Source organism: Solanum pennellii, chromosome 11, assembly GCF_001406875.1.
Source record: "Solanum pennellii chromosome 11, SPENNV200".
Classification (NCBI taxonomy): Eukaryota; Viridiplantae; Streptophyta; class Magnoliopsida; order Solanales; family Solanaceae; genus Solanum; species Solanum pennellii.
Window position 1 is genome coordinate 63,076,286 of NC_028647.1, and position 26,508 is coordinate 63,102,793.

Genomic DNA, 26,508 nt, shown 5'->3' on the forward strand with positions numbered 1-26,508 from the left:
TAACTGTTAACGATAAACTAATAATTTTTTTTTATTTGAGTTATCAATTTCGATTCAAATATTGAAGGGTTTCATGTTAACATGGCTAATATCTTCAAAGTTAGTTGAAAAGAGAAATTTACAAATTATATACAAGGAGAAAACCAACCATATAAATGGAATAGAGAGGAATAAAGAATTTTGTTTAGGAGTATTGTGAGAATTAGAAAATATATCATAGATAAAATAATTAAGAAAAAATGCACAAGTACCCTAAACTTATGCCTCAATCTATGCCTGAAATTCCAGAGACACACTTATACTATACTAAGGTCCTATTACCTTCCTAAACTTATTTTATAAGTAATTTTCTACCCCTTTTCGACCTATGCGGCACTAGCTTGAAAAAAAAAAGTCAATCAGCCTTAAGCCCAAAGATAGTGTCACGTAGGCCGAAAAGAGATTGAAAATTATTAATAAAATAAGTTTAGGGGTAATAGAACCTTAGTCATAATATAAGTGTGTCTATGAGATTTCAAGCATAGATTGACGTGGTACTTGTGCATTATCCCAATAATTAAATCAAACAAAACTAATAAGCTAAAAGACCATAAGTTACTACATAGTAAACAAACATATTCAAAATACATAAATTAAAAATCCTAACTTTGTCTCCACAGATGAGTAAAACAATGCAAAGAGCAATTGTCTTCATGCCATTTCAAATTCAGCTTACAACCTCTCAAAGATTATTGAGAGCTGAAATGTAAACCCCTTTTTGATCATCAGAACTCTATTTCAGAAAAAAGAGGTGTTAACTATGCTTCAGTTACAAACAAGTTGGATCGGCAATATGAATCCTCGAATGGTGAAGAAACATACATTCAATAAAGATAATTTACTTAGTGACTCAAATTAAAAAGGGGAAACAACCAAGGATGTATTAACACTTGCAAAAGTTAACACTGAAGTTGGATCAAACTACAACACTTTATAAGTTGTTCCCCATGAGCCCTCACAAAGATGCTTAAGAGAATAAGAGGCATGTCAAATACTTTGTAAACAGTGCTCTATATATATTCTATACATCACTCTACTAGAGTTGTCTCTACAAAATGTCTCTGGATGGTATATCATCAATCTTTTGAATGAACTTTTTACTCTCGAAGCCTGGCAGTGTAATATTCATCCCTTCGATCTTGCTTTCTTAAAAGGCAAGACATCATAAAGCTTGTCCTACTCTGCAAAGATTCAGCTTGCTGTTTGTCGGTTACTCTCTGTTAGGCTGCAGAAGAAGTGGTGTTAAAGAGCAAAAGAGACAATAGTCTTGTTTCTATGGCATGATCATTAACAGCAAGATCAAAATAGAATGTAAAATCCAAACCTCAAAACTGTAAAAGTCGAGACATGATATACGACCCTACAAGCGATTTCAAGTTTAGGTATTTGATACTATGGCAGAGTCTTGTTTATATTTCGTCTAAAATAACATTCACGAAGCTGTTCTTCTTTATCCGAACCGCAATACACAGTGACAGATGCATTATCTTTTCTTTTTTTTTGTAACTGAGAAATCCCTAAGGTCCAGAGGCACACAGCTTAAAACTCGAAGGATAATGGACCCGTTCTAGCCTTCCACACTTAAATATTAGCTTTGTCTTCGGTAGAGTTCAAACACATGTCATGTGCCTAACCCATACATCATGCTTAAGTGAAAGAAGCAATTATCCTTTTACTAATATCTGGTTCAGTCCTCTTTTTTTTATGACTAGGGAAACCCGCAGCGCTACCCTTTGGGTGCACATAGGGTGTAAATCCCCGCTCCTATGTAATAGCTCTCAAATCACACAGGAGAGTTAACCCGCAGTAGGCAAGCCCAGTGCGACGAGCTCGACCCAAAAGGAAAATCCCTTCCTTTCGCCGGCAAGGGGTTCCAAACTTGAGACCTCCAACAGAAAATCCCAAGCCCAAACCACTAGGCCACCCCGATTGCTAAATTTTTTTGTTACAGGCACAGCATAATACAACAGTTGCTAGGATTTTCTTCCTCTGTCTGCAGCTACGACTCAGACAATCAAACTCTCAAACTTCTCGTACTTAGAACAGCCCATCCTTAAGTATATCTGCAAAGCTCGGAGTTTTTAAATTTAGAGTGGCATTTGCGACATCAGACTTGCCAAAGCCAACCATTGACGAATCTCATCAGATTGGATAGTAATTTTGGAAGAAATAGGAAAGAAGAAGAAAAGAGATGTGCATAAAAAGAATGGTGAGATGGATGAAACCAAAACTTTAGACTCAATGAACACCTCATGGTTTGAGAATGGTGGCTAACATACTTCTATTAGAGAGAAAAAGATAATGTTGGGTTACACAGATACTTAGGTTCCATTTTGTAACCAGAAAAGTTTCCAGAATCATCCTGCCCCACTACCACAACGAAGTGTCCTTCCTATCTGATATGATCAAATTACACTTGAAATTTCTAGTCCAATCCAAGAATTGGTTTGGGGTATCTTCTCTACTCTGTACGATCCAAAAAAAAAAAAAAGATATTCTCTACATCTATTCCTCGTGATACTAGTTGAACTCCACCTTACTGCTCTTTAATCATCTGGTTTATATTTGGGGAGTTCAGACACTACATTTTGCCACTGAAATACTTTGGTAGTATGGGTATCCCCCCCCCCTCTAGCTATGTGTGTGTTGATAAGCAACAACAAAGCTCTTTCTCTAGATACTATTTATGAGAACATGATCCTTCCTTTGCCAAGTCATTCCCTATTTTCAAAGCCAATTCACTTAGATCCTCATGTGTATTTCTTCTAAGCTAAAGAACTACGACATAACCACTTGGCATCTCAATTACTTCAATAGTATCTCTGATACTCACATTACACATATTGCCCCTCTGTAGGCAAAAGCTATTCCCTAGCCATAGCAGACTGTTGGTACCTAGTTCCTATGGCATGATGAATTCTCCAAGATGTCTCATCCTTTTGTGTGTGTGAGCGCACATGCGCAGGGGACACATGTAGAGAAGTATCTAAGAGTTTGAAGTAATTGAACAACTTCATTTTGGGAGCGAGGAAGCATTAAATATTTCTTCGATTTTATTGTTACTTGGTATTTCCCTTGCTTTCGATTATCGTATTATTTGCTATTGCTACTATTATTTTCTCCGTTATTTTTTAGCATGGTTTTTTCACTACTGTATTTCCTTTTCATACCTGATTTAATATGCTTTATACTTTAACCGAGGGGCTAATAGAAACAACCTCTCTATCTTCACACCAACCTTCCAAGACCCCACTTATGGGATTACATTGGGTATGTTGTTGTAGGAAACATCAAATATATAAGAAGTGCAAAAAGGATCAAAGCACTTTTGGCCTCAAAGAACTATAAGGAACTAAGGAAACACCTTTTTTATTTGAAGTACAGGAACTTCCTTGACAGAGTAATGTTTACCAGTAACTAATACAGTACGTAAATAAGCCTGTATAGCATGTACATAGTATTGCAAGGAATGTTGATTAATAAGTACATATTTTCATTTACTTGCACTAATATATAAGAAAATATCATATAAATTTCTTAAAGGTTTTTTGTGGAGTACATATATAAAAAAAGAAGTATTTAAGGTATGTTTCCAACTTCTTTTAAAATGATTCTTAATTGCATTCATTGGAAAGTTCATGGTGGTCAATTCTCTAGAACTTCATATGGATCATAAATTGAAAGGAGAGAAGTCCTCAACTGATGGTTTTTGGTATCCACAAAACTTTTGAGATGACTAAAAGCTTTAGGAAGAGTCATTACCCAGAAGGTGTAGTCAGGTAGGCATCCAACTTTACCATGGCATCAACAAGTAACATTTATTAGTAACATATTCCAGATATTCAGTCACCGGACCCTTCTTCATTTCCAGGAAAAAGAAATTGAAGGTCTTCATTATCTCTGTAGACTTGCACCAGGCAAGCTGCTTTATATACAAACAACCCAACCATGGCAGGAACCAGCTGTTAAGATCCCAAACATATGTCACATTAACTGATGAACAGCCATAATCAGAGGAATCAAACAGAGGATAGCATAAATAAGTCAAGATTTTAAATTAAATGTATATGTAAGTGTTATTTCAAAAGCCGTAAATGTACAAAGCATTACCTGAAAATCAAATAGATCATGGGCAAAATGCTGAGACAATTCCCAGAATCCATATATTGCAGCAGGAATCACAAGCCTGGGAGATGAAAGAGCAATGCTGCTGCCTTTAACAGATCTCTCAAAGAAATCCTGCAGATCTTCACTTCGTATTCCGATTCTGAGAGGAAGAAATATTAGATCATCCAATCAATCAAGCTTACCATTCTTATGTGGAGAATAACCAAACAGAAATATAGTTAAGTTATGACATTACTTCTTAAGTTTCTTTTTCGTGAAAATATCAGGAACTGTTTCTTGTGAGAGGTTGTCTGCATGTTGGCAGAGGAGCTGATAGTACAGGCAACTGCATAAGAAATTACAGACAAAATTACCCAGAGAAATAAACCGAATTGAAGATGCAGCCAGTTTTATGGGAAACATAAGCAAAAGAGTAGTTCAAATGTAAAGATTCTACCATAAACATACTTGTAAGGTCTAGATAATGTAAAAGCATATTTCTAGATATTATAAGCTATCCATTTTTAACTGCCTAAATGTGCGAAACTGGGCTGTTTACAAGTACTGGAAGGATCGGTAAACAGGATAGATGGAGTTAAAAATAGTTACAAATCAAACCTGAAAACAACTCCTGTCGCATAGCTCAGAGCAGCCTACAGATTGAATAAGTATATCTGTCAGTCCACCGTGGATGAAAATATTTCTAACCTGAAACCTCTTTCATAAGGTAGAACAGATGAATAACCCAGTGAAAAAAGTTACCAAAACCAAACCAGTTTTTTCTCATCAAGAAAGCAGTGGAAATGGGAAGAACATTTAATTGGAACAGAAATTGTTCTACTAAGTTGGTTGGGTGGTTATTATTAGAATAGTAACCGTAAGAAAGTATGAACTCAGTGGCTCCCTCTCCATTGCAAGCTTTCCCAATTGCAGTAAATCAATCACTAATTGTGATTTACACGCATGTGCTCTCCACTGCTTTTCTAGCTCAAGTGAAGATTTAGATAAATATAGCACAACTAAGCATAGCCACCAATGGTTGTGAGGAAACACTATATGCCTTCTATTATAGAATATCTCATGACCTCAGAACATGTAAAAAAAATCTACCAAATACCTGGACTGATAAAACTACCAAACAATATCCAGTGCAAGCAGTCCCAATGCCCACCGTTAAGAAAAGTAGCTCCCTCTTAAGCTGCAAGAGGAACAGAAAAATGATCTAAGCCTTGTACATTTAGAACAAAACATAGTTAAATTCATTTGCAGACATCTGTTTTGTGTATCTCAGCGAAGATACTCTCTTTTAATTGGATACAACTTCAGTATACCATGTTTCCATAGTCAGAGAATAACATTTGAAATCCTTTCCTTGTCACTTTTCATACTCTTCGGAGAAGCAGGATTTTGTAACAGCCCTTAACTACTCATTTTACTCTTAAAAGTTGGTAAATACTTGTTATATAAATCATTGAACAGATCACACTATGGATGCATAGTGTAGGTGCTCATAGAACCATTCAGACTACCTTTCATCAATAAATTCTACAATATATCCCGTTTTCTCCAATAAGGACATGCAAAGATTTTTGGAAGTAGGAGATCATACAAACACAGAAGAAAAATCTCAGGGTGTTTCTAATGTCCTCCATCTAAGACGTCAAAAATTGGCAAATGCAATATCAAGAAGCCCCTTTTCTTTTGGACAACCTTTCACCAAAGTAAATAAAACAACATGAACCACAATAAGGTCATAAGGATGATGGCCAGCAAAAAAGATTATGAGTAGAGTCTCCACTTTCTAAACCAGCGGTATTTGAATTCCAATGCTATGCAATTATAAATGTTTAAGAATATAAAATAGCAAGAACATAGATGCTTGACCGGGACGTACAGCTTCATATTGGAGAAAGTTTAGCCTTTTCGTTCTTTCCCTGTCATCTTGTATTTCCTGTGCATATCATTAGAAGCATCAATAGCAAAAATCTAAGTACTCATGAATCACAATACTCAAAACACCATTAAAAAGAAGAAAAAATTATTAATGAACACCTTAAATGTCCTCTTTTTATTAACTGGCGCCGTGGCGTCACCTGAAAGCCACTCTTTGGTACTTTTCAACTTCAAAAACCCGCCTTCATTATCTTCCCCTGATACCTGCATTGGCATCCTTTTGTCTCAAAGTTCAAAAGCAAGCAAACCAATACTAAAAACCTGGAAAACGAAAGGGTAATCAACAAAATACCTCCTCTGATTGAGTAGCCTCACTTGTCCCACTCCCAGCTTCTGCCGAATCAAAACCAGCCACATTCCTCAGCCAGATTCTATCAGAAATTCTCGAGATAACATCCCCATTTAACTCTCTATCCCTCAAGAAATCTCGGAGAGCGTCATCCACTGTGACTTCACTCACTGTGGACAAGAAGATTAAAAAAGAAATTACACAAATGGGCAGTAAAAGTTTCACAATCCTTCCGAAAAGCATTATTCTTTAGTTTCCAGCAACAAAGTCACTATGGCAAGAAGACTAAAAAACTCAAATTACTCAAACGGGAAGTTAAAAATTCCACAATGCTTTCAGATATACTAATGTTGAGTTACCAGCTACTCGGTCAGTTGAACAAGAACACGAAAAAAGACGCTAATTGATAAATTTCACAATTCTCCAAAAAAGACAACTACTGAGTTTCCAGCTACAGAGTGTCACTTGAACAAGAAGAAGAAAAACAGCAAATTGCTCACATGGGTGGTTATAAAATTCACAATTCTCTCTCTCAAAAAAAGTAACTATTGAGTTTCCAGCTACCGAATCACTTCAGCAAGAAGAAAAAGAAATGCAAATTACTCAAATGGGTAGTGACAACATTCACAATTCTCTCAGTGAAGGTAACTATCGAGCAAATTACTCAAATGGGTAGTAACAAAATTCAAAATTCTTTCAATAAAACATGTATATTCATTACCGGGTCGAGAGGTTTTGAGTACGGATAGTACAGTCGTGAATCTGGGCCGTGCACGGCGGCGCTGCGGTGGCGGAGGAGAGAATTCGACTGAGCTTAAAGGGGAGAGGAAGTGAGAGTGATTGGAAATACACAATGGCAGCACCATTTCAGTTCGTATGTATAATACAGAATTCATACAGTATACAGAGTTAGAAAAATTGAAGCTAAACTTTGCTTTACTCTTTTATCTTCTGCAAATTTTTTGCAAACAAAATATCTCTTTGGCCATATATCACTCATTTTATATCAAAAAACATATGTAAGGTTAAGTAATCACATGTCTCGGTTCGAGCTCGGAAAAAAATTATATTGAGAGCGTCATTTTTAAATGATTTTGTGGAACATAATTTAATTTAATCGATATTTAAATATGGGCTCTAAATATTACGTGGGAAACAAAAATATTTAATGGAAAGGGTGTATTCGAGGGGATAAAAATGTAATCAAAAGGAGATAGAGTTACAAAATAAATTGAAATTTTTATTGCTTTTTAAGTACATTCTGTAGTTGTTTGATACAATACTGAATAACGATGATATATTTAGGGATAGGAATATATTTGATAGGAAATAGAAATATATTCGAAGCGAAAGCAAATTTTTGTAAATTTTAGAAATTGTAAGTTGTATATTTATATAATTTTTCTTAATGCATTAAAAATATGTATTTAGTATAAAAAGTAATATTTTAAATAAATAAATAATAGTTGAAATATGAAATTTTTGAACAAACAATAATTTTTGTTTTTTTTTTTAATTATTATTACATCTTGAAGAAATAAATTCAAGCACTATGCTTAAAAATATTTAGACTATCTATGTCTCAAGTAATATTTTTGAATGATGGTTATATATTATTTTATCAGGCGTGATGTATTATATTGTATTGCTTTGTAAATATAATATTTGAATAAATTATATGAGTTTAATCGTTTTATAATGACATATTAATTATTTGAATGATCGAATGACATGATTATATTGAATTAATTGTTATACTAAATAATTTTTTCTATCATAACGATAAAATTTAACAATACAATATGTAATTAATATTATTGTATATTGTATCGTATACAACTATTCATTGATCAACCCAACGGCACCACGTCCCAACCTCACCTCTCGAGATGAACATATCTGTATTGTTAGATTACATATAAATATTTTTAAATAATTTTTTTTACTTACCTTAAATATTTGCAAGTTAATACATATAAATTGGATATAAGGCCAAGGTTTAAGCCTAAAACCCTAATCCAAGTAAACTCACCATGGCTGTGTTGAGCTCAAAGCAAGTGTTGAAAGACAACAGCACTACTGACCCCAGCTCAATTACATCACTTACCCTAACTCACAAAGCTCTTTCTGATGTAAAATTTCTAGTTTCTATCAAAAAAAAGTTTCAATTTTTGTATTGTTTCATATTGCATTTTCAAGATTTCATCTTTATGTGCAGGTATCCTGTTTGAGTGAATTTGAAAATTTGCAGAAGCTTGATCTTGGGTTTAACAATTTAACTTCCTTAGAGGTAAAAAAATCATTAAAGATTCTTTCTTTATTTTGGGTTGTTTAGTGCCTTGTTTGTATATGAATCCCCCCTCAAAACAGCTTTTAGTTATAGAATTAGACTTTTTCTTTTGAATTTTTTTGTGAAGATTGGTTTCAAGTTTGAACTTTCACCTTTGTTGGTGAAGATTGTATTCCCAATTTCTACATTTATTCAAGGTAAATGCATCTCCTTACCTCGGCGAGTGTAGGGGTCTGTGTACACTCACATCACCTTGTGGGGATATATTGGGGATGTTGTTGTTCAAATGAAATGCATCTCTTTACCTAGATGAGGGTAGGGGGTTACGGTTTGTGTATACTTGCATCACCTCGTGGGACTATATTGAGTATGTCGTTGTTGTTGTTCAACTTAAATGGATCTCTTTATCTCTGAGGTAGGAGTAAGGTTTGTGTACACTCACATCACCTTGTATGAGAATATTGGGTACATTGTTGTTGTTGTTTAAGTTAAATGTATCTCTTTACCTACGTGAGGGTAGGGGTAAGGTTTGTGTACACTCACACCACCTTGTGGGACTATATTGGTTTTGTTGTTGTTGTTCGATTTAAATGTATCTCTTTACCTCCGCGAGCGTAGGGGTAAGGTATGCTTACACTCACACCACCTTGCGGGACTATATTGGATATGTTGTTGTTGTTCAAGTTAAATGCATATCTAATCACAACTTCAATAGTACTTCTTTTTTTCTTTTCAAATATCATGTTTTTATGTCCAAATGCCTACTTAGATTGGACTACTGAATGTTTCAGCCAAAGATCTGATTTTTATTTTGGATTTTAGGGGTTGAAGTTATGTGTGAATTTGAAGTGGCTCTCTGTTCTGCAAAACAAACTTCAGAGCTTGAAAGGGATTGAAGGACTTGTCAAACTGACTGTGAGTTGTATATTTGGTTCATGTCTATCTATCTTTTTATTATTTTGTTTATGAACATGCATTGTTAACTGATTTTCTTCTTTTGAGCACTTCTTCAAATTGGAATTTCTAGCTTGCCATCATTTTTGTTTGAGTGTGCCAATTCTGAAGTGTCTTAGTTCCATTTTTCGAACTTCTGCATACATTTTTTATACACCATTTATTTTCATCAGTTCTCTTTTGTTTTGATTTTTTCTGTGTTGAGAGGATTAGAGTAGCATCTTTTCTGTCTATTTTGCTTAGAATATCCTTTTCCACATTTATACTTGTCGCAAAGACTTTTTCTCGGTTTTAGCTTCTTCTTGGCATTTGGAAATTGATTGGTTGATAGTGGAACATATCGAAGTGAAGATTGGGGGGCATGGACAACAATAATTTCACATATCAGAATGAGTAACTATAATTTTTCTATGCCTGAGCAGGAGATGAAAATTTTAGTCAAGAGTGCTGATATCCATCTATATTTTTGGGACGTACTACCTAGGACTTGTATGTTCAATCTTTGCTTCTTCGTTTTTAAAGTAAATGAGCAAACACGATTTTACATACTCCTTTACATTATTTCAACTATTATGGAATAACCTCATATTTTCCGCATTTCAGTTTCCAAATAAGCCAAAAGAGGCATAGATGTGTTATTCTTCAAGCTCACCTATGATAGATTCACTGTCTTTCCTAACACATATTAAACAATAAAAAAGATAAAAACGCCAAGTTCCATATCATTGATGTGATGCTACATGAAAAATTCACTATGATTCACAGCTTCCTCAAACTTTCTGCAGTTACGATTAAATTTCATACTGCACAATTTTAATATATTCTCTTACACCTCCCTCTTCTCCCAACCTTTGGTAACTCCATCTAACAAAGTTTCAATTGAGTGATTTTTCTCTCAACACACCGTATCTTTTTGTCACCCCAATTTATCTATTAGACATTGGTTAATTCTGTTATCTGTAAGCACTCCTCAGCTTCATCCCACTCGCTGTCCTTTATGGGCCTCTTAAAATTTTAATCTACCCCCATAATTATCTGCTTAATCCCTCTTAAATAATTTAAATAGTTGGTCCCGACATATCCTTCAGTATTGTGACGTCCACACTTTCGGCTACCGACTTTACAGCCAAAATACTAATGAACCTCTCCTTTCCCTTCAAGACCTTTCCTTAAGCTCGCTGCACTACCTTATCAGAAAAGCTAACCCCGTTGCAATTATGTCACAACATTTTTTCGTTTTTGTTTCATATTTAGAACTTCTTATCGCATCTGTTGATGTATTCTGAACTGATTGGTCTTTGATGTTATGATCTAAAAGAGTTAAAAAGTTTTTTGGTATTTAATACACGCTTCCTTGTTTACCAGGTACTGAATGCCGGAAAAAACAAGCTCAAATCAATGGATGAGGTCAGTGGTCTTGTGAACTTGCGAGCACTGATTTTGAATGGTGAGCTTTTGTATATGTACCACTGTGTTTCTCCATCAGAGATTAGTTTTTGCTGGATAATTGGTTTTTATACTGACGTACTTTTTTCTTTCTGTGGTAGACAATGACATTGTTTCGATTTGCAAGCTTGATAAAATGAAAGAGTTGAATACATTGGGTATGAGTTCCTATCTTTCTAAATTTATATTTTCATAACCAATGATTAGTGTGGGATTGAGCGTGGTGTAATGTTCAGTTTGTTATTCTGCTAACTGTGCACAGACAACATAACAGATCCACAGATTCACAGTTCTTAAAATTAAGAATGCTCTCTTATTAGGAAATAAATTATACAATTGGCAGTATAAATCCGAAAAATCTGTTACTGTGACTGATTGTGGGGACACTTTTGGGTTTCTGGAGGTTAAACTTGCAATGATATTGGACTCAAGAGAACGGCAATACATCATGAAAAATCTCAAAAGTCATATACCTTGATTGCTATTATTTTAAATGCCTCAGCATTTGGTTTTAAAGTTAAAACTGAGACAGCTTTCAGCCATATAGATACATGTTAATTAAACGAATTAGATGAATTAGGTTGGCCTCCCAATCATCATCTGTTTAGGGAACAGGGTTTGGAATCAATAAGATAGTAAGATTTTGGTAGTTGGTTACATCTTGAATAGTGTTATTCTTTGAATGACAATCTTTAGTGTTTTCTTTTCTTTTCCATATAATAAACTTTTTACTGTTTTCATGATTTGGACTATCAAGATATATTAGAATTTAGGACACCTCTCCTACTCTTGTATAACCTAACTAATGTCATTTCTCTTTTCTTGACCAGTATCAGTTTGTTGTTAATTCGACCATCTCTTTTATGATTTTTATACTGAATACTGAAAATTCATGCTTGAGAAGACTTTAGAAGGATCAAGAGACTGTTCTTAGCCGCCATTAGCTTTTCTAAAATCTAATTTGCTACTTGTTGCAGTTGCAGTTTCTCACCCTATGTGGTTATCAGGCAAACTGCTAGTGCTAATTAGACTGTAAAAGACTGATGTTGGATGATACTAGATGACTTTTTGTGCCACCACCACATATTGAATCTAGTTGAATAGGGATTAGCTTTGTGTGGTTGTTGGCCTTTCTGAATTTCAATGTCAAAATTAAATTAATTTAATTGTATTTCATTTTGCCAAATAATCAGTTATATTGAAAGTGTCTTTATGCCTTTGGTATCTATTGCAGTTCTATCTAGAAATCCAATATCTGGAATTGGCCAGAGTCTAGCCAAAATCAACTCAATCACAAAAGTAAGCGAAACTTTGTATTTCCTGTTTATCTTCTACTGCATGATGATGCATTAAGGTGTTTACTGTTTACCGTGTCCTAACACCATATATGCACTGGTCTTCTAGTTATCTCTCTCTAATTGCCAACTACAAGGTGTTGACTCTTCACTTAAATCCTGCACCGAGTTAAAGGAGCTACGACTTGCTCATAATGATATTAAGGCAAGTTCCTACAGCTAATTATTCGTTATGCTGGATTTGCAGATGCTTCCTGAATCATCACTAATTGTTTATTTTTCTAATTTGACTTCCTCTCCATTGTTTTACAGACACTTCCTAGTGAGTTGGCTTTTAATGTAAAACTACAAAACTTAGACATCGGAAACAATGTGATCATTAAGTGGTCAGACCTGAAGGTAGCCATTTTTGTAAACTTCATTATCCCTTCTTACGCTTCTTTGTTTGCTATAATCCTATCTCCTTATTTTGACAGTTATATCTTACTTTAAACTTTTCCTTGCCAAATATGTGGCTGCATGGCTTTATGGTAGGTGCTGTCTTCATTAGTTAACTTGAAAAACTTAAACCTGCAAGGAAACCCCATTGCTGAAAAGGAAGATTTGGCTAAAAAGGTAAGCGGTTACTTCGTTTATCTCTGGTTCTCAAGATGTAATATCACGTGCTATCTAATTTGAGACTACGTTTTTGCCAGATCAAAAAACAAGTACCGAGTTTGCAGATTCTCAATGCTAAACCTATTGAAAAGGCCATGAAAAAGGAAGAGGGTGGCAGAGGCGATGATGAAAATGAAAGTGGTGATCTTGATATTGCCAGGGTTCGCGATAGCAAGGAAGAAAGGAAGCTTAAAAAGAAAAAGAGAAATGGACCAATGGAGGAAGGGCTAGATGATCACCATGAAGAGAGTAATTTCCTGGAGAAAGACAAAGTGAAGAAGTCTAACAAGTTTTCGAAGAATGGCAAGAGTGTTGCTGATATTGCAGAAACTCTGCTCACATATCCTGATGAACAGAAGGAATCAAAGCTCAAAAACGAAAAGATTAATGAATTTGATAAAGCTTCTGGCCGTAAGAGGAAGGAATTGGTACAAGCAGTAAAAACAACCAATTTTGACACGGGGGTTCCACCCATTGAGCTTGACACAGGAGAGGAGCGAAAGCACAAAAAACAGAAGAAGAGCGAAACATTGAAGGAGAAAGCTTCAAATGTTGAGGATAAGGAACCAGCTAAAAAGTCTAGTAAGAAGGCTAAACAAAATAAAGCAAGTGCCATTGATGATGGAGAAACTCCTTTCTCGGATCTTTTTATCTCCGACTTATCAGACCCATTGACAGGCAACCGGAAGGTCAGTAATCACAACACACACCAACAAAATGTTGATGCAGCTGCAGGTTTGGCTACATTTCCGAAAAAGAAAAAGCAGAAGAAGAATATTGTAACTGGTGCTGCTGCTGTTCAATTTTCATCAGCAAGCGATGAAATTGGATTGGGTGGTGCATCAACATGGGATGACTAGAAAATAGTTGCATCCTGCTAAGAAAATTAAGTAGCATCAAGCTGAAGACTACGAAGTTGGCAACTGTCATTTGAGCCTTGGCCTCTCATTTGGTTTGATTTATCTTCAGGTAAGATGTTTACAAGGTTTACATGAACAAATTGGTTTCACTCCCCTGATAGACCGTGACTGCCAGGGATGATAAGGGACATTGTTCGATCTTGAAAACCAAGATCATCGAGTAGTAAAGGATGTTCTTTCTTGCTCGTTGTCAACGACATCCAACTTGCTTTTACCAGGAGTTTATGGTGGGAACGTTCCCTGGATCGAGCATGGTAAACGAGCCTAATTTGAGTCTTGTTTTTATGAACATGTCGTCTTTAGATAATTAACGATTCGTGTTTCCAATGGAACACTAACAAATTGTCTGCTTCAATTTTCTTTGGGCTGATAAAGATAGGTTGTTGAGACAAGCATAGACTTCATGATTATGGGAAGAAACTTGTTATGCATTTACCACTTTTTTTTCCCAGTTTAGTTATTGCTGAAAACACCATTTCTGTAAACTGGCTGAGAATTCTCTTGTAGTTGCATTTTTTCTTTTTTGCACTAGCATTTGTCGATGTAGCCAGTCTATCCTAACGCAAAAATTAGTGATTGTGCTTCCAAAACTTGAACTCATGACCGATACTCCTATAGGTCAAGACAATTTTATCGTTACTTCAGGAATCTTTTTTTGGTAAAGAAAGGAGGGGTTGTATGGTTACTGTAGTTAATCAATTTCGTTAACTTTTAGGCGCCTTGAAGGAGACGTTATTGGGAAAAATACTACAATATTGATATTGAATTGGAATTATAAAATAGTAGACAACTTATTACACAAACAGTGTGTCATGGCAAGCCATTGTCGAAAGCGATTTTGGCTCGACTCCTCCAGTGCAAACAGTTATAGTTGATCGCTCTCCAAAATTTCATAGTTACTTTCAAACACGTACACTCGTGGCTGAAAGTTTGGAAGGTCGCCCAAAAATTTCTAAAAATATGATATCGATTTCGAGTTGTTGCCACGTGTCTTTTGAGATAAAATTTATTATAACAATAATTTGAAGATGTTGCCACGTGTCTTATGATCTAACCATTTACAGTTATTTTGGAACTCTAATTTTTGGGACTTGCTAACAATTTTCAATTATGGAGTATGATTTTGAGAAATTAATTACATTGAAATTTACTCCCATCATGACACGTGTCAATCATTTAAGCTCCCACGTTTTTTAAATTTATTTTTGTTTTTCCTTTTTTAGGATTAGTGGCAATTTTAGTTTTTTTAATTTGACAAATTATGAACAACTACCAAGAAAACTAAGAAATTTAATCAAGTGCAATAGTAATAAGTTTAGTTTATAATTTATTTACTTATCGACAATATGATCGCATAGAAAAATTTATAAATTAATTACTAACGTATATATGTATATGCTTAAATTTATGTAGAACTGAATAAGTACGTATACGTAGAAATTACGTCCTATAAGGTATCATATATATGTGACATTCTATGATATGTAAGGCACGTGTATCTATATAGACAAGTTTAAGTATATATTTATTTTTTTCGTCAATATTTTTCTTTTCTGTAAATAAAGATATCAGTAAGATCTGTCTCCCAACAAAGTAAAATAATTTGAGATAGAACACCATTTAACTTGAATTTCAAAAGATTATTAAAAGATATTTATGATTATATTTCATCTTAACTTAAAATAACAATTTTTAAAAGAATACCGACAATCTTAGATTCGAAATTTGAAAATATTTCTTAATTTTCTTTTATCATACATAGAAAACATATTTTTTTAAAATGAGCTCTAAAATATATGAATCCAAAATTAATTAGAGTGCAATTGATCACTTATATTTTTGGAATTATGTTTTAAATATCTTTATAGGTATAGTCTGAACAGTTTTAGTCCTTTAAAATTATATTAAAATACATATTCTTTTTTTATATTGTCAATATTTAATTAACTTTAATTGTTAATTTAAGGGTCGGTGAAAGAACAATTAACATGATCAAATAGTGTTTTCACAATTCTAATTAAGTTTAGGGACAAATTTAATAATTTATCAAACATTTATAAAATATGAACAACTACCAAGAAAATTAAGAAATTTAATCAAGTGGAATAGTAATAAGTTTAGTTTATAATTTTTTACTTGTCGACAATATGATCATGCATAGAAAAATATATAAATTAATAACTAGTGTATATATGTATATGCTTAAATTTATATAGAATCGAACAAGTACGTATACGTAGAAATCACGTCCTATGATATATCATATATATATGACATTTTATTGTACTATGATATGTAAGGCACGTGTATCTATATAGACAAGTTTAAGTACATATTTGTATCAAAATATCAACTGAAATTAGGTACACCTTACTCGATAAGAATCATATTTATTTTTATCCTCAATATTTTTCTTTTCTTCAAATAAAGATATCAGTAAGATCTGTCTCCCTACAAAGTAAAATAATTCGATATAGAACGCCATTTAACTTGAATTTCAAAAGATTATTAAAAGATATTTATTATTATATTCCATCTTAACTTAAAATAACAATTTTTAAAAGAATACTGATAATCTTAGATTCAAAATTTGAGAATATTTCTTAATTTTCTTTTATTATACATAGAAAACAATTTTTTTTTAAAAATAAACTCTATAATATATGAATCCAAAATTAATTAGAGTGCAACTTAAATATCAAAGATAAAAAATAATAATATAAGAATTAAATGCTAATTTTTAATTGTGCCACGTTTTTATTATTGTTTTCCTAATTTGTGGTGAAAATTTGTCCACACGATTTCGTCTAAAATTTAATGTATAACCTCCAAGTTGTTTATTGGTGCTCTTCCTATTTTTTATTTTAAATTTAAAATTTGATATATTTAAAAATCAAATCATTTCCAATTTAAACAGTTTAATTTTGAGAAGCGAAACATAATAAATAGAAAGAATGGAAAAAGTACGTCTTAAACTTTAGAGTATGATTTTTTTATAAAAATTTCTCATTCGATGTTCGTCATTAATTTTCATTAGTCTTAAGATTAGACTAATGAAAAATTTAAAGATACTTTCTTATATATAAAAAAAATTGGACTTCTGGTATATTGGTATTATATATTTAGGAAAAAACATTTAGTAATAAAAAATAAAATGAAAATAGTACATGATATGTATTCATGAGCCTTGCATGCATAAACTATGTTTCTTTAATTCTAATATTAACATTGAATTGGTTGATAAATGTATTTATTAGTAAATTTTATTTAGATATTTAAATTATAGTCTGCTTAGTAAAAATCATTTGAATATATAAATGAATTTTTTACACTTACGACTCATATTTAGAAAAAAAAACTTTGCATAGGTCATAATATTAATTATATAGATAAATTAATCATATTAAATATGTCTTACCTTTTATTTATATATGTATATATAACATAAATTACAAGTGTCGGTCTTTTTTAAGAGAACTTCAATTTAATATTCATTATGAATCAACTCATATTTTCAATGCATGTTGTTACTTTGCGGTTCGCAAAGTTTAGTGTATAATTAAAAGATGTGATTACTTTTAAGGGGATGTTTGATAACTAGTAAAGAAGCAATTAATTTGTGTATCACTTTATGTATAATTTATACAGTGTTCGATAGTTTAAAAATAAATTGTTTCGTCTATAATTTTGAAACCCCATAACTTATGGCCATAACTACTAGTACATGTTTAAATTATTATGCGCGGATAAGATGAAATATTGATACAATTACTTACATAACGTATTCTCATATAACTAATAGTTATGTAACTAAATTCTGTATTACTAATAACTATATAATTACAACAAGTTATTAAATGACTATTAGTGTATTATCAGGGGTAGATCAAAGATCGAATAACGAATATTCGAAGAACTAATGTCCGCATAATTAACACTTGCATTATTAATGATGGTATAATTCTAATCACATATTAAATGATCTCAAAGTGATTAATTTATTTAAGTATTTATGTTTAAGGATACACACAAAAAAAAAATTTAAATTTTTCGCTTATGTCAAATCAATAAATAATCACTATTGTTGGATAGAAAAAACACACACAAAAAAAGAATTTCTAAATAATTCGTCTATGTCAACTCAATAATAACCACTATTGTTGGACAGTACTAATTAATTAACTAATTGACCTTTTCCACCTATACGTAGCCACTTGTTAGGTAATACTACTAATTAATTAACTAATTGACTTTACTTATCAATAACTAAAATTCATTGTTTTTAAGGTAAAATTACCATTTAGTTCTTATAAATTTATAATTACAAAATTTCTCAAATTGATACAATAATATAAGCGCTAATACATTAATTAGATGCGCGAGATATATTAATCGTTAAGTAAGATATAATACATTTTATACATGATACACTAATCTGATGTACATTTTATATACGATACACTAATCCGATGCGCGAGATACATTAATTTAATGTGTAAAAATGAGAAATTTTAGAAATTTATAAAACTAATAAGGGATAGTGATAATAAGAGAACTTAAATGTGAAATTTCTATCATTTTTCATGATAAAGAAGAACATTTTTTTACCCTCCAAATAGGCCAAAAGAGTACTAACCATGTTTTGGACCAGGAGCGGCTCAAGCATATTAGAGGTCTAAAGCAAAAATTAAATAGGGCCTTAAACTTGAATTGTTAACAACTTTTACATAATTAATTTTTTCTAGTTTTCAATTGATAATATAACCATTGTTACTTTAAATTATTTTTCATGCGATATAGTACTCCAAATATATCAAATTTCTTATAATAATTCCTTCATTTTCATGAAATGTTTACTTTGTCTACAAATAATAATATTCAATATTTATTAACAAAATACTCCTTATAACATATTATTATAAAAAATAAGGTCCCTTAAATTTAGGGACCAAAGACACATATCTTTTTTTTAACATTATCGAGCCACCTCTGTTTTAGACCAAAGTATAACTTTTGCCAAATTATAGTTAGGTGGCATTAATTATAAATAATTTTCATTTAATGCTTGAATATACTCATTGACAAGAATTGTCTCCCAATCAAAATCATCATTTTATACCAATCTTTCAAAGTGGATACGTGTTAATGTACCACTCTCAATAAATAAATAAAGTTTCGTTATTTTTAATTAAATGTCTCAAATTTAAATCTTATAAATAATAAAAAAGTAAAATTAACATCCCACACACATTTAAGAGGATAAATATCAAGTTATAATTATATTTTTAAAAAATAAACTACTTATAGCATATTATTATCATCTTATAGCACATCAATTAATAATATAATTAAAAAATATATTTAAAAATAAATTATTTATAGCATATTATTATCAAGTTATAGCATATTAACTAATAATATATTAATAAAAAAATTATTTTATTATTTAACTAATAATTATTATATTTAAATAATTAGTTTCATTTATTCACTTACCTTTTATCAACAAAATCTTTTAAATTATTACTGATTAATCAATTACCTTTTAAAGTTTTTAATATAAATAATAAAAATATTAATCAATTACCTTTTAATATTTTTAATATAAATAATAAATTATTATTTATTAAATATTAATTAAACTTCATATTATATAGTTACCTTTTAAAACATAAAATCTAAAAATTAGGGATTTAATTTTAATTAATTTCATATTATATGGTTACCAATAACTACCCACCCCCATATCAACCAATACTCTTTTATCTTCCCCCAATACACTCAACCTCTCCCCACGCGTGAAAATATTTCATATTCCCCAAAAATCGCGCCTCAAACATCACTTCAAACAAAAAACGCAGCCACTTTGTCATCTTTCTCAAATCCGCATCTTCCCCGAAATCTCTCATATCAGTTCATCCTAAAACACAAACTAAAATCTCATATCCCTTCCCCATTAATTTTATAGACAATGTCGAAGATAGGTAGTGAAAATCCAAGAAAAAGTAAAAGATTGGTCGATGAGGAAGACGACTTTTCCGTCATGTTTAATTAAAATTGACACAAAGTTATCCATCAGAAGTGAAATATGCAGCTATGAAAATATCTTGAATTTTTTGGGAAAAAATGAATTATATGTTGAAAGAAATTGGAAAATAATAGAGAAATTTTGGAATGAAGAGTAATTGTAATGCTAATCATTTATATACCTTTAATTTAACTCAATAAAAAGTTAAACTCTTCAAATTTCAGGCGTGCAACATTGAATAAATGCAGTAATTATCACTGAAAAAAGTCACATAATTTTTGTTGTCAGAATTCTTAATCATTAAAATTGATTACTCATTATCACTTTATCCACTTAATTTTTAATAACAACTCTTTTTAATAAATTATAATTAATAATATAATTACTAATAAAATACTATAGAGTGAGATATTAAATGCTACAAAATGAAATTGAAACTCTAATGTCATAACTTGATATTTGATAATAATACTACATATAATGCTATATACAAAATTTACAATTTACATGTACAAATTAAACCCAAAAACTAATCTGAACAAACCATTCATTTATCCATACGGGGACAGAAATTTAAATTGAATCATAAAAATATCGGTAAAATATATATTTTTTTATCCTTAATGAAAATTAAATGATTTTATATTTGAGCACTTAATTTATATATTAAATTGACTTTAATAAGAGACATTTCAACTTGAATGCAAATCGAATTTCAATATGAATATAACATGTCACAATTAGACGAGGCCACCTGGGTGAAGGTTAATTAGGGTAGAAGAAAACACATATGACATCTTAAGAAAATCTCGTGTCAAAAAAGGAAGAGAAAATCACAGGCGTCATAAGACAAAAAATTAAAGTTGTTATGATATTAGTTTCTCGACTTGATGCTACGTAGCTCAAGCAATAAACATGTAAAATCTAATTATCAAGAGAATAATCGTCTGAATAACTCAATTAGAACGAAAATATGTCGATGCAGACAAACTATCTCTCTTTTATTGAAAGCTCGAGTCTAATCTAATAGTTTAATAAAGTGAGCTCAAAAATAAAATATGCATATATTTCTTTTTTAGACTTTACTTATCGAATTGCATTAAATATTTTGTTTTTTTATATAAATAAATCCAAAATTAGAATGTATCTATGTATCTATGAATCTTTTCTAGTACAAGATTCTAAATTTCCAAATTCTATTTAAAACATTATCTTATAAAGTTGTTATTTAATTACAATCTACAAAATAAAGTGTACATAAAAAGATTAAATAATATTAATTTCCTGGTGAAGGGTCGGCCAAGAATTTATTTTTAAAAATAAAATAAAATGGAGACAAACACTTAGGTTAATGGATAAGATACACTCATTTAATGACAAATTATACACTTAATTACAGCTAATTAGTTTTTGTGATTAAAATTAACATAGTAATTACAGATAGAGTTTCCGGCACAATTTATTTCTTTATAATTTAATTTTATTCTATGGTCTATTTAATTTGCATAACATTATCTTATATTAACCTAAAATAAAATGAAAATCTTCATATTTTCTAATTATTATATTGATGTTTGTTCTAGAACAGAATATTTCTAAATTATCTACTTGTAGATTAATTTATGACATCCTTTGATACGATAAAAATAAATTTAAAACTTAATTGCTATTATTTGAGATAGTTAAATACAAATTTAAAATTCATAAAGTTCAAATATTTTGAATATCTATATATATCTTTCTTTGCCAATAATTTTTATTTGCTTTTTTAAAATTATTAATTATTATGAATTATAAAATTATTAGTTTTTACCTAATTTCAAAATATTTACATTTTATTTCACAATATAAAAATTTATTTAAAAAGGAAGTTAATTATCTTATTAATGTCAATTAATTAAGACAGAAAAAGTATAAAATTCTGAAATAAACATGTCGAAATTTGTGACAAGATTGCTGACCCTCCTAATTATGTGTATCATTTTCAATTGCATAATTAAAATTTAAAAGATAAGGTCTTTAAAAATTATATTACGTTAGGTATAAATTTAATTTCTAAAAATAAAAATTATGGTGAAATCATTTAAAGAAGTGATTGATATACCATCAAAGAATATGATGCAAGAGATAAAATTATAACTCTCTTAATCTGAGGATTCGAATTCGTTCAAAATATGAAAAAATTCATGTTGAGAAGCACTTCCTCATAAATGAAGACCTGTATGTCGTAAATTTTAAATAATCAAATTTCAATATAATACGAATATCACATTAAAAAAATCAATAATTAGTTGCCCCCATATTTGACTTCATATATACTAATTTTCCAATTTGCACATCTGATTAATTTGATAAAGACAACCATAGCCCATAGCAAGTTCTATTTGACTCACTCATTTTTTTAAAAATAAAATAAATTAGGGTTAAAAATAAAATAAATTAGGGTAAATTTTATAAATGACTATTTTAGTATATGTAGTTGGAAAATACTTATTATCCTAAAATTTTACTTATGAAATTTAAAATTATAAAATAATATTTATTTTTACAAGATATGATTGAAAATTAATTTACGATCAATATTTTTTAATCACAAATTATTTAATAGATATTATTTGGATTGTCATTAAATTTATTATAGGGACTATTTTTTATTTATTTTTTTAGTCAATACTAAAAAACGGTTCATGAACGCAATTTCTATAGTAAAAGTTTCATTATCATAAAATTTCACAGGTAAGAATTGAAATTTAATGATACTTTTTTTCAAAGTCAATGTTAAAAAGTGATATATTAATGCAATTTCTATATTATATTGTCCACTAGATATCTAGGAATTATTATAATATAATGATAAATACAAGACGTTATCTTTTTTTATAATGAGTTAAATTTTAATGAAGTAATATTAGATAAAACATTTAATTTAATTTTATTACGGATAATTATTTGTAAGTTTCAAATAATGTTTGATTATATAATCTGATTGTGTAAATGTTATTTATATTTTCGATAAATGTAGTAAAATTTTTTCTAAAAATCAAAGAAAAACTTAGAAATATTTCCAAAAAAAAAAAGATTTTTTTTTTTTGAAATCCTTTTAGTTATTAAATCCTATCCTATATTCAACTTGTTCTTCTTTTTGGGACCTACACACAACAATTTGATTTTTCTCATTTATGAAAAAAGGGATAGAGTGGGGTTACAAAAAGTGATTATTGTATTTTCAAATAATACTTTTTGAAAAATTCTTTTATCAAACAAGAGAAAATAATAAATTGATCACTTATATTTTTAAAATTATGTTTTAAATATCTTTATAGGTATAGTCTGAACAATTCTAGTCCTTTAAAATTATATTAAAATACATATTTTTTTTTATATTGTCAATATTTAATAAACTTTAATTGTTAATTTAAGGGTCGGTGAAAGAACAATTAAATGATCAAATAGTGTTTTCACAATTCTAATTAAGTTTAGGGACAAATTTAATAATTTATCAAACATTTAGAAAATACCAACTTTTTTTATATAAGTAAATGATTAAAGCTGCTAAAAGATATACATATTGAGTTGTTTAGACATATCCGCATTGACACGTGTGTTTATTTGTTAAATTAATTTATACAACCTTCGTTCATTTTTATTTGTGATATTGCGATTTTCGAAAGTCAATTTGACTTATTAGGTTATATTAATTCGATGTTATAAACAAAACATTTAGATATTCAATACGAGAAATATTGTAAATTACAATTTATTGCATATCAATATGATGAAAAAAAATACATCACAAAATGTCAGTCAAAATTCTTATAGTTTGACTCTAAAAAAAAATATGACAAGATTTAAAATGTCTAATTCTTCACACAAAAAGTTGAAAGTTATATATGCGTGCTGATGTTAAATTAAAGAATATTTTTATATATTATGTTTTTAAAATTTGTGTTACTTTTAATGATTAACATAATCAATTTTTTTTGTTACAAGATTTTTACAAGGAATTTAGATTTTATAGAAGCTATATAACTAATTATTTTTTCAAATATATTGGCCCTTGGATAAAATTAAAACATGAATGATTTCCATATGCAAATATCTAAATCATTTTACACTTATTTTGAAAAAAAAAAGGAAAATTTATGTGTAACACAATATGAGTTAGCCACTTTTGACTAGTCATTTTTATGTCACTATTATAAAGATATATCAAAATTAATGGATCTATATATATATATATATATATATAAAATCAAAGTAATTAAGACTATTGTATACACTAAATTATAAGAGCTTTCTTGTTGTTGTTTTTTCATTCCCTTATAAATTTTTTAACTATTCTTTGATATATTATTATTGCTTAAATTAGAAAAACTCTATTATTGTTTACGTGCAAGAACGAAGCTAGAATAGAATTAAGGGTTTATTTAAATTTTATTTGACGGAAAATATTATTAGTTATACATGATTAACATTATCTTTTATGTATATATAGTAGATCATATTGAAGCTCATTCGATTAGTTAGTGATTTAGTTCTTCAGATTTTAAATCCCTTGTTAAAAATCCTAACTTCGTCGTTTTTTACGTGAGTTAAGTTTGATATTTTTACTAACTTTAATTTTGAAAAACAAAATCACTCTAAATTATAACTAAATAATTGCAAAATTAAATTTTCTTAAAATAATCAATCGAATTTAAACATAACACTAGAAAAAAAGCCCTTTAACATTCATACACTTGGACAAGAAAACATACAAACAACAACATATTTAGTATAATATCATAAATATAATTTGATAAAATCAAATATACATTTGCGGAAAAATTATTATATCTTTTAATATGTTCATCCTCTTTTAAAAATATTAACGCGCAACCTTATATTTTCTTCCGCTTTATTTCCACATGCTAGATAATTCAAGATATTTATACCATATAAACTTTTGGAAAATAAATTTGATAAAGACGTACGTGTGATAAGAATGCCGATTTTGGCTAGGTATTTCTTATACTATTTTAATAATATTATTTTAAACCTTAGAAAATACGTAATCGTGATCCTTTAGGTGCGTACGGACTAAATTTCGATTAGATTATAAAATTTCTATATAAAACCTTCATTCAAACTCCAAAAACTTAACAAATATTTTGTTTTTCAGAAAAAATTATCACAAACTATATAGTTTCATGTCATCTTGTTCCACCACCACCACTATGGCGGAAGACGACGGCGGAAGGACGGCGATCACCGCCGTCCATTCCGACATCATACAAACCTTAATTTTAACGAAACTCGACGGCCCAACTCTAATCTCCGCCAGTTTCGCTTCTTCACAGCTGCAAAATCTTTGCTCCGACGAAGAACTCTGGCGAAAAATTTGTAATTCTTATTGGCCTTCTACTTCCGACCCACTTATCAGAAACACCGTTGGAACGTTCCCCGCCGGTCACCGTTCACTTTTTTCCGATTCCTTTCCGTCTATAACACACAACAAGCCAAAACCCATTACCGGAAATAACTCAAATCAGTATTTTCCTTCGCCGGAGTTGATATCGGCGGTGGATATTCACTTTGAGGGAAATTTATTGTACTCGAAAGTGTTGACTAACGAAACGGAGAGTGGGTGGTTCATGAGTTCGCCGTTCAGAATTGAGTTATTGGGTCATAAAGAATTTGTCCCGACGCCGGTAAAATTCGACGGCGAGGATGGAAATTGTAAATTGGAGCTACACAGGATGAAATTGAGCTGGATTTTAATTGATCCATCGAGGAATAGAGCAGTGAATGTATCGAGTTTGAACCCGGTATCGGTCCGACGACACTGGTTAACCGGAGAATTGAAAGTTCGTTATTCGACGGTGATGGCTTCCGGCGCCGGCGCCGGCGAAGGGTTGGTTCAGTGCGGGATAGTTGTCACGTGCGAAGGTAAAGAAGGAGGCGAATTACACGTGCGAGAAGTAAGCATGCAAATGGAGGATATGGATGGAAAAGTATTGTGTGGGAAGGATAGTTTGGTCATTTTACAAGAAGTTATTGAAGGAGGAAGAAAAAAAAGAAAAGAAAATGAAGAAAAAGAAAATTATGAGAATTTTTTGGAATTAAAGAAAAAATGGAAGGACAATAAACAAAAAAAAGAAAAAAAAATGGATATGATGTGTATAGCAAGTGGAATTACAATTTTAATTTCTTTGACTTTAATTGTATTTGGTTCAAGAAGTAATGGTAGTTATTTTAGTTAGAAAAAAAAAGAATGATAATTAATTATTATTTCATTTTATTAATTTTTTCCTCAAATAAAAAGGAAAAGACAATTTTATATACATAATGAAATATTGCATGGAAAATCTTCTCTTTTAAGTTGTGTCAATATGTTTTTTTGTTTTTATTTCCTTGATAATGATATGAAAATAGAGTTTACTAATCACTTTTTATAGTTATATTTTCGAGAGACCAGTACTATCGCGGAGTTTCAAATTCTAAAGTTGAAAGTCCGATTTTATTTAATTTTTATTATACTTCATTGACTA

The 26,508-nt window shown here is 30.4% G+C and overlaps 3 protein-coding genes across 4 annotated transcripts; 2 read left to right on the forward strand and 1 right to left on the reverse strand.

The window, feature by feature from the left end:
• Nucleotides 1–862: 862 nt before the first annotated feature.
• Nucleotides 863–7,370, reverse strand: LOC107002842. Its single transcript, XM_015201027.2, has 10 exons — nt 7,110–7,370; nt 6,392–6,558; nt 6,199–6,303; nt 6,041–6,097; nt 5,264–5,344; nt 4,765–4,799; nt 4,403–4,492; nt 4,150–4,306; nt 3,802–4,001; nt 863–1,264 (listed from the first exon to the last, which is right to left on the reverse strand). The coding sequence occupies exons 1-9, from the start codon at nt 7,282–7,284 to the stop codon at nt 3,882–3,884; spliced, it is 987 nt and encodes a 328-aa protein (XP_015056513.1). The 5' UTR covers nt 7,285–7,370; the 3' UTR covers nt 863–1,264; nt 3,802–3,881.
• A 990-nt stretch (nt 7,371–8,360) lies between these two features.
• Nucleotides 8,361–14,478, forward strand: LOC107003127 (leucine-rich repeat-containing protein ODA7). Of its 2 annotated transcripts, XR_001454612.2 has the most exons (11): nt 8,361–8,520; nt 8,607–8,678; nt 9,501–9,593; nt 10,998–11,079; nt 11,180–11,236; nt 12,313–12,377; nt 12,483–12,578; nt 12,686–12,772; nt 12,908–12,988; nt 13,069–13,999; nt 14,066–14,478. XR_001454612.2 is itself a non-coding variant. In XM_015201392.2 (10 exons), the coding sequence occupies exons 1-10, from the start codon at nt 8,422–8,424 to the stop codon at nt 13,888–13,890; spliced, it is 1,554 nt and encodes a 517-aa protein (XP_015056878.1). In that variant the 5' UTR covers nt 8,361–8,421; the 3' UTR covers nt 13,891–14,478. The 2 variants fall into 2 exon arrangements, 1 of the variants encoding a protein (XP_015056878.1); XM_015201392.2 differs by having other exon boundaries at nt 13,069–14,478.
• Nucleotides 14,479–25,058: 10,580 nt separating this feature from the next.
• On the forward strand, nt 25,059–26,301 carry LOC107004080 (F-box protein At2g27310). Its single transcript, XM_015202309.2, has one exon. The coding sequence runs from the start codon at nt 25,168–25,170 to the stop codon at nt 26,218–26,220; it is 1,053 nt and encodes a 350-aa protein (XP_015057795.1). The 5' UTR covers nt 25,059–25,167; the 3' UTR covers nt 26,221–26,301.
• Nucleotides 26,302–26,508: the final 207 nt, after the last annotated feature.

Coding starts and splice junctions, on each gene's coding strand:
- LOC107002842 (XM_015201027.2), bottom strand. CDS start 7,284: ATGAATTCTGTATTATACATACGAACTGAAATGGTGCTGCCATTGTGT. Junction 5,345..6,040: donor ACTTTCTCCAATATGAAGCT/GTACGTCCCGGT, acceptor TTCCTCTTGCAG/CTTAAGAGGGAGCTACTTTT. Junction 4,002..4,149: donor ATGATCTATTTGATTTTCAG/GTAATGCTTTGT, acceptor GGATCTTAACAG/CTGGTTCCTGCCATGGTTGG.
- LOC107003127 (XM_015201392.2), top strand. CDS start 8,422: ATGGCTGTGTTGAGCTCAAAGCAAGTGTTGAAAGACAACAGCACTACT. Junction 8,679..9,500: donor ACAATTTAACTTCCTTAGAG/GTAAAAAAATCA, acceptor TTTGGATTTTAG/GGGTTGAAGTTATGTGTGAA. Junction 11,080..11,179: donor GCGAGCACTGATTTTGAATG/GTGAGCTTTTGT, acceptor TTTCTGTGGTAG/ACAATGACATTGTTTCGATT.
- LOC107004080 (XM_015202309.2), top strand. CDS start 25,168: ATGTCATCTTGTTCCACCACCACCACTATGGCGGAAGACGACGGCGGA.